Genomic DNA, 12,743 nt, shown 5'->3' with positions numbered 1-12,743 from the left:
TGAGGGTGCCGCTTACCTTATTGAAGGCGTCACTCTCCTCCCCTTTCCCCACCTCTTCGGTGAGATGTCCAGGTGAAAACATAGATCATGTTGGTCGGACGATGGCGGCGCTTTTTTGTGTCGCTCTCTTCTTGAAGGCATCGTCTTGGAAGCTCTTACCGGTGGTGGTCAATGGCTCTTCTCGAAGACGTTTCACTTCTGCGCCTGTCCTCGCTTAGCTTTCTTTGCATCGTCAAGGTCGCGTTGGTCTTCAGTTGCGGATGCTTTGCCGCTGTGCTACTCTTTAGGCGGATGCTTTGCCGCTGCCGTCATTGGCTGGAGTTCCCTTAGGGCGGATGCTTTGCTGTCGTTGTTGGTTAATCGGGTGGATGCTTTGCCACCTTGTTAGGGTTGCAGATCTTCGCTCCTTTGGCGATGTAGTTTTCTTTTAGCAGGTTCAGTTGTGTGGGTTTGGCTAGGTTCGCAGGTTCGGGTGTCACTGTTCTGTGTAGTCTTGGTGTTTTTCTCGTTTGTGTGTGTGTTTCTTCAGTGTTTCTCTGCTTTTAGTCCTTTGTGCTCTTGTGTTGGTCAACTTCTATTTGACCGTATAAGTTCGTGTCTGTAATTGCTTTCTTCTTAATGAAAAACATGCTTAGGCACGATCGCGGAAAAAAAAACAAAAGGTTAAAGTGATCATGTGCTGGGTTCTGCCCTGAACTCCGTTGGGCATGGGATCGAGCCAGGTTTACTTGCCGATCGAAATCAAATGATGAAGGTGACGACGCAATTCTACAGCCTCCATCCGGCAGACCGGCTTGAAGAGAGGCATCAGGAGCACTCCAACCTGGTGAACCGTGAACGGCAAGGAGTTCAGGCTCGAAGGGTAGGGCGGCGACCATGGTACGGTGGTGGCAGGCGCAGCCTCCTTCCTTCAGGCACAGCTGCAGAGCTGATCCATGGGACGGCTCTGCTGTCAAATTGTGAGTTGCCACCAGTTTCCTGATCGCCGAGGTGGAGGTGGTGACCAACCCTGAGCGCGAGCGGGTGTCGCTGACGATGTTCTTCACGCTGGACCCGGAGAAGGTGATCGAGCCGGTGCCGGAGCTGGTGGACGAGGAGAGGCCCAGGCGGTACGGGAAGACCGAGGACTACGCAGCGCAGCTCTTGGATTCAAGTGCAAACTCAGTAATCCAGTAACCAAGTGCCTTATCACGCAACAGACTTTATCGCCTCCCCTGAAACATTCTGTACCTTGCGACATGCATTTTGTCAACGTGAACCACTGTAAATCATAAGAAACTCCTTTGCATTTATACAAAATCGCCCGATGGGATCTGTTCCGTGACGTTTGGAAATTCCGTTCATGGTAATGGAAATGGAGTATAGCCTCGTGTCGAAGAAAAAATATTTATATAAAATCCCAGCGGTGGGTTCTTTAAATCATCTTCAGCACATTCATCTGGTGATCCATATTATATACGTACATCACACGACAAAGAAGACATTCTTGACTCACCATTGATACTCCGTTAGAAACTAAGCTACCTCCCTTAGATCTTCACGGAGTCTATAAATCTTGCTCCTCTACAAAAATGTTCGTAGAACCCAGCAAGGTACTCCTTTGCTTTGATTTTCCTGTACCGTGCTGGTTGCTTCTCATGTAACAGAGCTGTCGCCGGCTCAATCTCTTTCTCGGGATCCAGGCCATGGAACATAGCCAAAGAGATCCTCTCCTTCCCCGCGTTTGTGACAGCCCTGTGCACTGGGCTCTTGAAGATCCCATTACTCATTATCTGTGTCGGTAAGGATCATATCAGAGGATCAACAACCAGAATCTGCATCATGACAGAAATAAAAATGCAGATAATTTGGAGTTGTAAGTACCTCTACGTAGTCTCCTATGTTAATCAACAACCTGTGAGGATTTGTTGGAACATTGTGCCACACGCCATCTCTAAGAACTTGAAGTCCACCAACATCTTTGTCCATGAGAAGAATGGTAAGAACACCGCTGTCAGAGTGAGGCTTGACGCCAAAGACAATATCTGGTCTTGGACAGGGTGGGTAGTAGTTGAATCTGGCGAAACTGGGAGCCTTGTTGCTAAACTGGGAAACAATGTAATCTTCATTAAGTCCTAGAGACTTGGCCATTGCCCGAAGGATACAATCTTTGATTCTCTTGCAGCTCAACGTGTACTCATGTAAAAGAGCCCTGCAAATAGCTTCAAATTAGTCCAGTCGAACTATTTCGGATTACTGATACTATCGCTTCCAACTTTAGGTACATCAGTGATGGTGTATGATACTCATGCTATAAACAAGTAAATGCAATCTACTCTTGCAAAATACTAGACAACATTACCTAAAAGAATTGGGATGTTCCGGCCAATGGACAAGATTCCTCTCATCTTCTGGCTCTACCCTGAGATGAAGTCGGTCCAACCAATCCAGGGTTTGATCCTTTGATGCCACTGGGTCATTTCCATATCCTTCCACCTGGAAATGTTTGCCGTCTATCAAGTTACTGCACTTCTGTTTCTCTTCGAGTGGCAGATGGAAAAACTCTCTTGATGCGTTGATCAAATCATCCATCAAAGAAGTTTCAATTTCATGGTTATCGACCTGAATATACAAGCTAACATACACATCATCTCTTGCATGTCAAAAGGCGCAATAAAACTAGCAGCATGCAAGAAGAACAAGAACAAGAGCTGAAAGGATCACCAGGAAGAGCCCCCAGCTCTGCAAGGCGAACCGGAGCTTGCTTCCCTCATCATCCGCACCATCAGCAGCCAAAAGCCGGCTAAGGTCAATTACAGGGATGGGCTCCGGCTTCTCAGCACCAACCAGTAGGCTGACGGGATGATACTGCTCCGGCTGCACATATCTGCTTGGTGGCTGCTGCACCTTGGCTGCCAGTTCTTGCACTAACATAGGTATCCTCCATGATTCATCCGCCATTATTACCCTGGTGGAATGTTTTCCTTGAGTTTATTGCTGCTAGACTTCACTAGCTCACAAGGGGCTTAAAGTCCACCTTCAGTTGGCAAATTGGCACAGTTCTAGTGAACAGAAATACATGAGTTTCATATAGTCAAGAATAGACCAGCCACCAACCACATATAGGCATCGCAGTCCCTATCTGACCGATAAAATAGCATAAATAAAATATTGCCTATTAATTCATCTGGACCACAACTTGAGAAATATCTCTAGTCAACAGGAAGTTCCAGCTTTAATAATTGTGCACTAAACCAACTAGTTCCATCAGAATACACGTTTCTTTAGTTTCTAATTTAGTCGGCTGAGAATAAGCGTGTTAAGCAAATTAAGATTTTTTTTTCTGAGGAATAATTAAGCTTATTGCACATTTGCACTCCAATCAGTATGACCGAGAAAAGAGAGGTACAAAATTTAGTCCAATCATTTCTCTCTCCCTTTTGATAAAAGGTTTTCAGTCCAATGGTTCATTAAATGATGAAACCAGTACAAAATTTAGTTTCTCGATTTGTCTGCTGCAAATATGCACGCTGCGGCAAAATGATAGAGAGAGGTGCTTCGATTTCTCCTTTAAAAAAAGGTAATTCGATAAGCGAATGATGCTAACTTGGAGCGATTTGATCAAACCCGGCAGTGATGTCCTTAACAACCAAATATTATCCGACTATAAAATCTCAAAATTTCCAGAACCCAGAAATTTAGAGCATTTTGTACAGATCCAATGGCAAAATCCAGACAATTCAGACTGATTTAACATACCAACTGAGACAACAGAATGAAACGAAGAGATGAGAGCTAACCTGTCGGTCAGTGGTTGATCTGTTGCTTGCTGCAATTGTGCGCTCCCCGCACAAGGCACGCATTTGCTTCTGGGCAAGCACCTTATCTGCATCAACGACGCACACAAAAGGGGAATGGGAATAGGGTTCGCCGAAATCAGACACGAGCGGAGGCGATCTGTGCGGCTGTCGGAAGTTGTGGAGGCAGGCAGGCAGCGTAAACTGTTTGGCGGCCACCGGCAGGGGCGACGGAAAGCGATGGCCGCGCGACGAGCTTGCAAGGCTGCTACTTTTCCGGACCAACGATCAGTGCGCCTCTTGGCGGTGTGATTACTGGATCTGGATTCAATCACCGGAATTTCGGTCAAGCCACCGCCGCGGCATAGGGATCCCAGCGCCGTCGACGGGAAGTCGAGAGACCGGCGGCGGCGGCGGCGGCGATTCGCCGTGGATGGGCCAGCGAAGCGCGTAATTGGCCAGGCCCAATCTGAGGTCGTTTTGGGTTCTCTCCATAATGATGTGCATCATTGGGCCCGGCCCTTCTGCGCTTCGAAATCGAAATAACTGTTTTTTTTGAAGAAACCGGAAATCGAAATAATTGTCACTGTTAATCCACACCACCGTTCCGAGCTCCAATTTCACAAATACTAGAGGTCGCATGCGTGAGTGCGAGACGACTCGTCACAGAAGAGGCGTCGTACTCACTACAGCCGGAGGTATGGTTCTTCTTCTCCGTGACCTTGCCGCCGAAGATCAGGGAGGGAGGGTTGTCGAGGAGGCGAGGCACTGGACGGGAGAGCGCGGGAAGCTGTTAAGGACAGTTGATTGACGGCGGATCCGTCGGAGACGGAGGCGGTGGCGGCGTGGGCGAGCATGCCCTGGGCTGCAGGTGGGCCTTCTGCGAGGCTTCCGCTCGCAGTCGCACCTATGACCAGGATTCACCTAACCGGTGGGAACCGATCCGGTCTGACCGGTTACCCGTCAAACCGGTCCGGCCCGGTTCCGGTTTGGACCGGTACCAAACCGGTCTAAATTCAAAATTTAAATTTAAATTAAAAAAATAAAAAATTCTCAAAAAAATTCTAAAAATACTTCAAGGTGCGACGAATCTAATGGTGTCAAATTTTCTAAAAAATTCGTTCATTTAGTATAGTTTGCAGGGATTTGAAGTTAAACAAAAAAACGTGCATACAAAAATATACAAATACAATGTAAAAGTAGTACAAAAGAGGGCTGGAGGGATCATTTAGACTAAAATATATTATACAAACATTTATTTAGTATACTTTGCGGGCATTTAAATTTAAACCAAAAAAGAAAAAATTTTGAATTTGACCGGTTACCAGTCAAACCGGCCGGTATACCGGGAACCGGTTGAACTGCGCCATTTGAATTCAAATTTGAATTCCACCGGTTCCGACCGGGAACCGGCCAAACCGGACCGGTATACCGGTACCAGAGCCCGGCGGTTACCGGAGACCGGCCGGAAATTAAAACAGTGCCTATGACACCGTGCAACCCCCTCCAATTTTGCCCAATAATAACTTTCAAAACATTTTCATTTAAAATTTAATATTTAAGAATGTCCTTCCAAAAATTCGTATTATAAATTGAAGGGATTAATACCATATTATTAGTAAAAATACTTCGAGAATGTCATAAAAATGTTTAGAAAATAGATAAAGTAATAATGGAGTACTAGATCTTACAATGAATTAATTGTACATGATTATGAGATATTTGAATTGTATTTTTACTCAATTCCAGTGTTTGCAAATAATATAACGAATCTCTTGTCCACTAAGGATATTATTCCGGTGTTAAAGTCAAACGCAAAGAGTGAAAAGAGATTATTGGTATGTCACGTTAGGACAATGCCCCTGTTCTATCTATTCTATCGCATTTCACTTCTATCTTTTAAAAAGAACACATATTGATGAGGCAAGCCAGCCACAACGACTTAAGTACACCTTATTTTCTAACAAAAAAAAATATTCAACACAAGTTGACATATTGCAGTTTCCAGTCTAGTCCTTATTTACTTTTGACTTTTACTACGTAGATATACTACATCTATATCCTTGCAGTGTCGATGACCATCTTTCCTTGAGAGAAGTGTTCAAAGAGCCCAGCAACATATTCTTTGATTTTCACCTTCTTGTAAAGTGCTTGATGGTTCTCATCTACCAGTTTACCCGCGGGCTGGATTTCTCTTTCAGGATCTACAGAATAAAACAGAGCCACTGACAGCCGCTCCTTCTCTGCATTCGTCACAACCCTATGCACTGGGCTCCTGAAGATCCCATTGCTCATTATCTGTGCACACACACACACAAAACAGTTCAACAATTGCTCATTATCTGTGTGCAAAAAGAATGCATAGTTCAAGTAAACAAGGACATCATCATAAAACCTTTTCTATCTTCTAGTCGTAATAAACATTATAAAAAACCATTCTATTCAATTTTTCCTTTCCAATCATGAAAAGATGATTCTGAACATGCATTTTGCTACTGACAGTTCGTTACCTCCATTTGGTCTCCTAGGTTAATGAGCAGGGTGCGAGGTCTGGTCGGCACATCATACCAGACTCCGTCTCTGAGAACCTGAAGCCCACCAACGCTGCTGTCGACCATGAGAAGCGTCACGAAGCTGCCGTCGGAGTGAGGTTTGAGGCCGAACACGAGATCCGGCCTCGGGCACGGGGGGTAGTAGCTGAATCTGGCGTGGGTGTCAGCCTTGTCACCGAACTGGTCGCCGAAGTAGTCGTCGTCAAGCTCCAGCAGCTTCGCCATTTCCGGGAGGAGGCGATCCTTCAGCTTCGTGCATTCCGCGGTGAACTCCTGCAGCACGCCCCTGCATAGAAAGGCGGCCATGGCACGGCTAATATAGTCTGAAATCTGAATACTTTTGGACATGTAAAATCTCTTCTGAAAAAAAAAGTTTTGCAACATCAGCAGCCAGCAACTGAAGATCACCTGAGACGCGTGGGCCATAGTGGAAGGTTCCTCTCGTCTTGGGGCTCCACCTTGAGGTAGAGGCGGTCGCACCAGTCCAGGACCTGGCCCTCGGATGCCACCCGGTCGTTCCCGTACCCCTCGAGCTGGAAGTGCTCGCCGTCGGCCATGTTCGTGTACCTCTGCTTCTCCTCCAGCGGCTGCCGGAAGAACCCCCTCGACGCCTCCATCACGGCGTCCATGAGAGGGGCCTCGATGCCGTGGTTGGCGACCTGGAAATGGATCGAATCGATCGCGCACAAGATCACTCGAGGCTCGCGAGCAAGCTAAGGCGCGTGGATGTGCGCATGTACCAGGAAGAGGCCCCAGGATTCGAGAGCCGTCCGGAGCCTCGCGGCCTCGGCGGTGGCGCTCTCGCCGCGCGGCTGCAGCTGGCACAGGAGGCCGACGTCGATGACGGGGACCGGCGCGGCCGCCGCCACGGCCTCGGCGTCGTTTGTTGCGCGCGCGACGTACCGGGCCGGCACGTCGTCGCCGGCGCCGGCGAGCTCCTGCACCGGCAGAAGCGGCATCGGCCGGGGTTCCTCCACTGCTCTTCCCATGCGTGCTTGTTTTCCGGCCTGCGAGCAGCTAGCCGAGTGGCTCTGAATAATTATTGTGTCAGGGCATGGCCGTGTTCGTCGTCTAGTCCTACGTGTGCGGGCTGCGCCAACAGCAGCCACGTCGCGCGTGCCGTTGCCGTCCGGCGTCAGCCTGATCAGATACGGTCGCCCGGAACTCGCTGGACCACCAGAGAAGGGCGGGCGGCGGGGCTAGGCGTGCGCGGCGAGTCTCCGTGCGTCAGGCGCGGCGGCGGCGCGGAGCGCCGGAGTCACACGGATCCGGCGGTGTCGCGCCGTCGTCGTGGCGGCGCATCGGCGTCCTGTTCCCGCTCCACAGGATTCCGATCGATTGCAGCCGCCGCCGGCTATCGATCGACCTAGGCACCTAGCGGTCCAAGACGGCGGCGGGGCGGCGGCCGTATTCGTCCACGGCGAACACGACGCCACGTTGCCGTCGCCAGAACTCGCCGCGCGGCCGGCGCCTACGGCGGCTAGGGGAGCCCGCACACGGCACACCTATCCTGCTTGAACCATTGGGAACAGACTTGACACTAGCGCATCAACACCGGCTTTATTCCATCACGCCCATCCAGATTATTCCGTGAACAACTTACTATCGTGTACCGATCGACACTGACACTGACACTGGTACTGGCACTGGCATAGGGGAAGTGTACAACGTGGAAAGATGGTGCTCACGACAGGTGAGTAGGTCACACTGACACGGGCTCGAATACTCGATCAACAAGCTAGAGCTGGGGTCAGGCCAGGCTCAGGCCGCCTTGAGTTCCTGCTGTTCCTGCTCGACCTTGACCTTGAGGAAGTCGATGGTGCGCTCGCCGAGCGCGAACGCGTCCCAGAACCCGTCGCCGAAGGCTTTGGCCTTGAGCTTCCTGTACCGCGCCGGCCGGCCCTCGCCGACCAGCTCCTCGGCGGGCACCAGGTCCTTCTGCGGCTCCGGCTGGAAGAAGAGCGCCAGCGTCATCCTCTCCCCGCCGGCGCTCGCCACCACGCGGTGCGTCGGCGCCCGGAACGCCGCGTTGCTCAGGATCTCCATCTCGTCCCCGACCACGACGAGCAGCTCGCCGCGGCCGGGCACGGGCACGTCCACCCACCGCCCGTCGTCCCTGAGCACCTGCAGCCCGCCGACGTCGGGGTCGAGGAGGAGCACGGTGACCACCGAGTTGTCCGTGTGGGGCTTGAGCCCGTGCACGAGCTCCGGGCGCGGGCACGGCGGGTAGTAGGTGAAGCGCGCGTCCGCGGCGGCCCTGTCACCGACGCGGCGGAGGAAGAACTCCTCGCCGAGGCCCAGCGCCGTCGCCATGGCCGCGAGCACGCGCCGGGCCACCCGCTGGCTGCCCTGGGCGTACTCGTGCAGGAGCCCCGCGAGCGACGGCGGGTTCGCGGGCCAGAACCGCGCCCGCCGCCGCTCCTCCGGCTGCACGGCGAGGTAGAGCCGGTCGCACCAGTCGAGGACCTGCTCGTCGGTGTCCACGCGGTCGATGCCGTACCCATCCGGCTGGAACTCGCCGTCGTCCGTCCGGTTGGCGTGCCGCAGCTTCTCCTCCGGCGGCAGGTGGAAGAACTCCAACCCCGCGGCGCGCACGCCGGCGAGGAGCGACTCCGGCATGCCGTGGCCGGTCACCTAGCAATTAATTAAAAGGTTGTCCAATACTATCCATGGTGAACTGCCACGTAGAAAGCCTTGTCTGAATTAAACCAACATGACAGTGGCAAATAAACATGCGTACCGCGAAGAGGCCCCAGGACTCGAGCGCCGACCGGAGCTTGGCGGCCTCCTCGACGTCGCCGGGTTCGGCCAGACGCTGCAGGTCCACGGTGGGGAAGTCCAGCAGCTCCGCCGCCACGCTGCCGCCGATTGGGCGGTGCTCCTCCCTCAGCACGTACCGGCTCGGCGGCGCGGGGAGGCTGCCGGCGGCCACCTCCTGCACCATCTGCCCCTGAGCCTGGTGCACCATGGTGCTGGGTCGATCCTGTACACGGGCGCACGGCTGGCGAGTTTTCGTTTCCTTGGCCCTAACTTGCGAGGCTATCTACTTCACAGGCCAAGGGACGGTGCTTGTTTTATAGCCGCGGTTGTGCTCCGTGGCGTCTACGGTGTACACGTGGCAAGGAGCAGCGTCCAAACTTTGTGACATGGTCATAATCGCATCTTAGCCAATCCATTGTTTAATATTTTATTAGATAAAGGATTAATCCGGTGGATATATGCTATCATATACTACCAAAGTCACTCTTTAGACTCTAAATCTCAAATGAGAGATTTTACAAAGAAAAAAATTCAATTTACTCTCTTCAGGTATAGTCGAAGTCTGAATAAACTCTGATCCTAAACTATGTCATTTAGTTTATTTTATATACAATTTGTCTTTTTCGTGTGGCTGAGTAAGTTTGGCTAAACCCTTATTTTGTGTATAATTTTACCCATAACACTCAGTCCTCTCTTTTGTGTATGATTTTACCCCATAACCCTGATCCCTTTTTTATAGTTTGGCTAAACTATGAATGGGGTTTGTGAATGGGTGCCACAAAATTACAGAATTGGGGGAATAAAGGCAGCGGTTGGAACCAGACATGGATGAAACGGTCCTGACGGATGTTCAGTGATAGAGTGACAGGTCAAGCAAGATTTTTGAGATGGGTTGGTATTTGTCAGTGCTTCATTTTGTTGAGGAGATGCGATCTGCCACCATCGGCTCTGACTGCGATCGGTACGGTAGATACGGGTGCCATGCCAACCGGGGCATAGAAATTGAATCAATTCCCTGAATGCCATTGAAATTTTCGCCAATTCCTTGAATGCCACTGAATGGCATTGAAGGGATTTTTTTTGTGTCTATGACATGTGGGGTCAATGGCATTCAAGGGATTGACGAAAATTTTAATGGCATTGAGGGAATTGGCTCCATAGAAATTCTTCGTCCATCCATTCCAACGTGACAGTTGACAGTTCAATATGTTGCTTGGTTTTCTTGGTTGCAGAGGCAAATGAAGATTCTAATTCACCTGCATGATTCAAGATACCACTTTTGAAAATAAACAGCAAATAGAAAACCAAAATGGCCTATAATATTACTATTTATCTAGATGTATGCTATGCCTAGATACATAGAAAATCAAAACGACATGTAATTTATTTGAAATGAGGGAAGTCTTTTTTTCCCATGGAAAATCAAAACAACATATGTAATTTGAAATGGGGGAAGTCTTTTTTTTTTCTCGACGCAAAAGTGTCGCTGTTCCATGCATCACCCTCAACACAAACCGCACTAACAAAGCAAGCTCTGCAGAGGACTCGCTCGACTCCTAGTTTACAAACTTTTTACATGCAGAGATTATTCTGGATAGTTCGTCTCATCAGTTTGGGCGAGTCTGCCGGGATCCATGCGACCAAAACATCATCGTCGGCTTCATATCAAGCGCCGGAGACGGCCGCCGCCTCCTTGCCGACCCTGGCGTCGAGGAAGTCGATGGTGGGCTCGCCGAGCGCGAACGCGTCCCAGAACCCGTCGCCGAAGTCCTTGACGCCGAGCCTCCTGTACCGCGCCGGCCGCGCCGCGTCCACCAGCTCCGCCGCGGGCTCCAGGTCCCGGTGCGGCTCCGGCTGGTAGAAGAGCACCAGCGACATCCTCTCCCTGCCGCTCGCCACCACGCGGTGCGTCAGCGCCCGGAACGCCGCGTTGCTCATGATCTCCATCTCGTCGCCGACGACCAGCAGCAGCTCGCCGCGGCCGAGCACGGGCACGCCGACCCACCGCCCGCCCCTGAGCACCTGGAGGCCGCCGACGTCGGGGTCCAGGAGGAGGGTGGTGATCACGGAGTTGTCGGTCTCTGGCCGCGGGCACGGCGGATAGTCGGTGAAGCGCGCGTACGAGGCCACCTGCTCGCCGACGCGGCGGCCGGCGAAGAACTCCTCCTCGAAGCCCAGGGCCCTCGCCATGGCCCTGAGCACTTGCCTGGCCACCAGCTCGCTCCGCAGCGTGTACTCGTGCAGGAGCTTCCCGAGGGACGGCGGGCGGCTGGGCCAGAGCCGCAGCTGCCGCATCTCCTCCGGCTGGACCTGGAGGTAGAACCGGTCGCACCAGTCTAGGATCTGCTCGTCGGAGTCCACGCGGTCGATGCCGTAGCCTTCGTTCTGGAACTCGCCGCCGTCGGTCTGATTGGCGTACTTGAGCTTCTCCTCTGACGGCAGGTGGAAGAACTCCCTTGTGGCTTCGCGGATGTCGTCGAGGAGCGCCTCCGGGATGCCATGGCCGGTCACCTGGAAGCTTCAAATAGCTCATATATACTACTCTCCATTTGTGCACGTTTTAAAACTCAAACTTATTGGTACTCTCAACGTTCGAAATTATAGATAGATGGTTTTGAATTTTCTGAATATATAATTTATTTATTTTCGAAAGATCCTAAATCTTGCGATTCGGCGTACATTAATAAGAAAAAAAGAATTGACCCAGTTTATAGGTAAACCGAGCCCGAAAACCGTACAGTAGCCACAAAACCTACAACTACACCACCTGCAATTAGCAAATAAGGCTAAAATGCTCATCGTTGCCAAGCTTGTCGCACACACGACCAAGCAGCTCTGACTTACAACCTAGCCGAACAACATGCACACACACTGGTCGGTTGGATTGTGACATCAACACGACCACATCATTATATAATTTATATTTATAATTTTATATGCGTACGCACCGCGAAGAGGCCCCATGATTCGAGCGCCGCTTGGAGCTTGGCGACCTCCTCGACGTCGCCGGGCTCGGCCAGGCGCTGCACGTCAACGGTGGGGAAGTCCAGAAGCTCCGCCGCCGCGCTGCCGCCACCAGTTGGGCGGTCCTTCTCCCTCAGCACGTACCTGCTCGGTGGCGCGGCGAGGCCACCGGCGGCTACCTCCTGCACCAGCTGCCCCTGATGCGCCATGCTAATGCCTTGGGAATTTGGGATATTTCCTCACGCTTGTGACTTGTGAGTTCACTTCGTGTCGGTGCCTGGTGGCCAATTTATACCGGCGATCGAGCTGACGAGCTCAGCTCTTCGCCGCCTGCGTCCGAACGAGGCGAGATCATGTGGACGACGGAGGGCTACGGGCTGCCTCAGCCTTCAGCCTTGTACGTGATTTCTCCGTTTCAAATTATTAATTGTTTTGAGTTTTCTAGATATAAAATTTTTACTATACAAAAATTATTGACTAAAAAATGTCCATGTCCATGGATTGACAGGAGATGTAGACTTAGTCTTTTCATTTACCTTGAAACTCAAACAAAATCCAACACTAGGAAGGCCTCTGAATTTTGTTGACAGGAGGTAACTGATCTGTCTACTGAACTGAATGGTACAATATTTTTTCTACTGGGACCACCCTACGCAGTAGGATTAGTATGTACGCTTGTTTGGTTGTTCGC

General features: G+C 51.2%; 3 protein-coding genes across 4 annotated transcripts; all 3 read right to left on the bottom strand.

Moving 5' to 3' along the window:
• Positions 1-1,370: 1,370 nt before the first annotated feature.
• Positions 1,371-4,120, bottom strand: LOC120702791 (protein SRG1-like). 2 transcript variants are annotated; one of them, XM_039986733.1, is made up of 5 exons: positions 3,780-4,120; positions 2,704-3,041; positions 2,342-2,614; positions 1,864-2,191; positions 1,371-1,772 (listed from the first exon to the last, which is right to left on the bottom strand). In XM_039986733.1, the coding sequence occupies exons 2-5, from the start codon at positions 2,763-2,765 to the stop codon at positions 1,530-1,532; spliced, it is 906 nt and encodes a 301-aa protein (XP_039842667.1). In that variant the 5' UTR covers positions 2,766-3,041; positions 3,780-4,120; the 3' UTR covers positions 1,371-1,529. The 2 variants fall into 2 exon arrangements, with proteins under 2 accessions (XP_039842667.1, XP_039842666.1); XM_039986732.1 differs by having other exon boundaries at positions 2,342-2,601; positions 3,780-4,114.
• A 1,478-nt stretch (positions 4,121-5,598) lies between these two features.
• Positions 5,599-9,387, bottom strand: LOC120702790 (probable 2-oxoglutarate-dependent dioxygenase At5g05600). Its single transcript, XM_039986730.1, has 6 exons — positions 9,069-9,387; positions 8,354-8,962; positions 7,069-7,263; positions 6,737-6,987; positions 6,287-6,614; positions 5,599-6,074 (listed from the first exon to the last, which is right to left on the bottom strand). The coding sequence occupies exons 1-6, from the start codon at positions 9,294-9,296 to the stop codon at positions 5,832-5,834; spliced, it is 1,854 nt and encodes a 617-aa protein (XP_039842664.1). The 5' UTR covers positions 9,297-9,387; the 3' UTR covers positions 5,599-5,831.
• A 1,062-nt stretch (positions 9,388-10,449) lies between these two features.
• LOC120702789 (probable 2-oxoglutarate-dependent dioxygenase ANS) lies at positions 10,450-12,425 on the bottom strand. Its single transcript, XM_039986729.1, has 2 exons — positions 12,037-12,425; positions 10,450-11,599 (listed from the first exon to the last, which is right to left on the bottom strand). Exons 1-2 carry the CDS (start codon positions 12,259-12,261, stop codon positions 10,754-10,756), a joined length of 1,071 nt encoding a protein of 356 aa, XP_039842663.1. The 5' UTR covers positions 12,262-12,425; the 3' UTR covers positions 10,450-10,753.
• Between the last annotated feature and the right edge of the window lie 318 nt (positions 12,426-12,743).

This window comes from Panicum virgatum, chromosome 4K (genome assembly GCF_016808335.1).
Source record: "Panicum virgatum strain AP13 chromosome 4K, P.virgatum_v5, whole genome shotgun sequence".
Classification (NCBI taxonomy): Eukaryota; Viridiplantae; Streptophyta; class Magnoliopsida; order Poales; family Poaceae; genus Panicum; species Panicum virgatum.
The sequence above is the reverse complement of the archived record's forward strand: the minus strand, read 5'-3'. Positions and strand labels throughout refer to the sequence as shown.

What these genes read in the sequence shown, in the direction of transcription:
- LOC120702791 (XM_039986732.1), bottom strand. Translation starts at nt 2,940, where the DNA reads ATGGCGGATGAATCATGGAGGATACCTATGTTAGTGCAAGAACTGGCA. An exon ending in AGAGCTGGGGGCTCTTCCTG is followed by an intron (nt 2,602 to 2,703) that starts GTGATCCTTTCA and finishes TTGTATATTCAG; the next exon opens with GTCGATAACCATGAAATTGA. An exon ending in GAACATCCCAATTCTTTTAG is followed by an intron (nt 2,192 to 2,341) that starts GTAATGTTGTCT and finishes AGCTATTTGCAG; the next exon opens with GGCTCTTTTACATGAGTACA.
- LOC120702789 (XM_039986729.1), bottom strand. Translation starts at nt 12,261, where the DNA reads ATGGCGCATCAGGGGCAGCTGGTGCAGGAGGTAGCCGCCGGTGGCCTC. An exon ending in AATCATGGGGCCTCTTCGCG is followed by an intron (nt 11,600 to 12,036) that starts GTGCGTACGCAT and finishes TGAAGCTTCCAG; the next exon opens with GTGACCGGCCATGGCATCCC.
- LOC120702790 (XM_039986730.1), bottom strand. Translation starts at nt 9,296, where the DNA reads ATGGTGCACCAGGCTCAGGGGCAGATGGTGCAGGAGGTGGCCGCCGGC. An exon ending in TGGAGATCCTGAGCAACGCG is followed by an intron (nt 7,264 to 8,353) that starts GCGTTCCGGGCG and finishes CCGGTGCAGGAG; the next exon opens with CTCGCCGGCGCCGGCGACGA. An exon ending in AATCCTGGGGCCTCTTCCTG is followed by an intron (nt 6,988 to 7,068) that starts GTACATGCGCAC and finishes ATCCATTTCCAG; the next exon opens with GTCGCCAACCACGGCATCGA.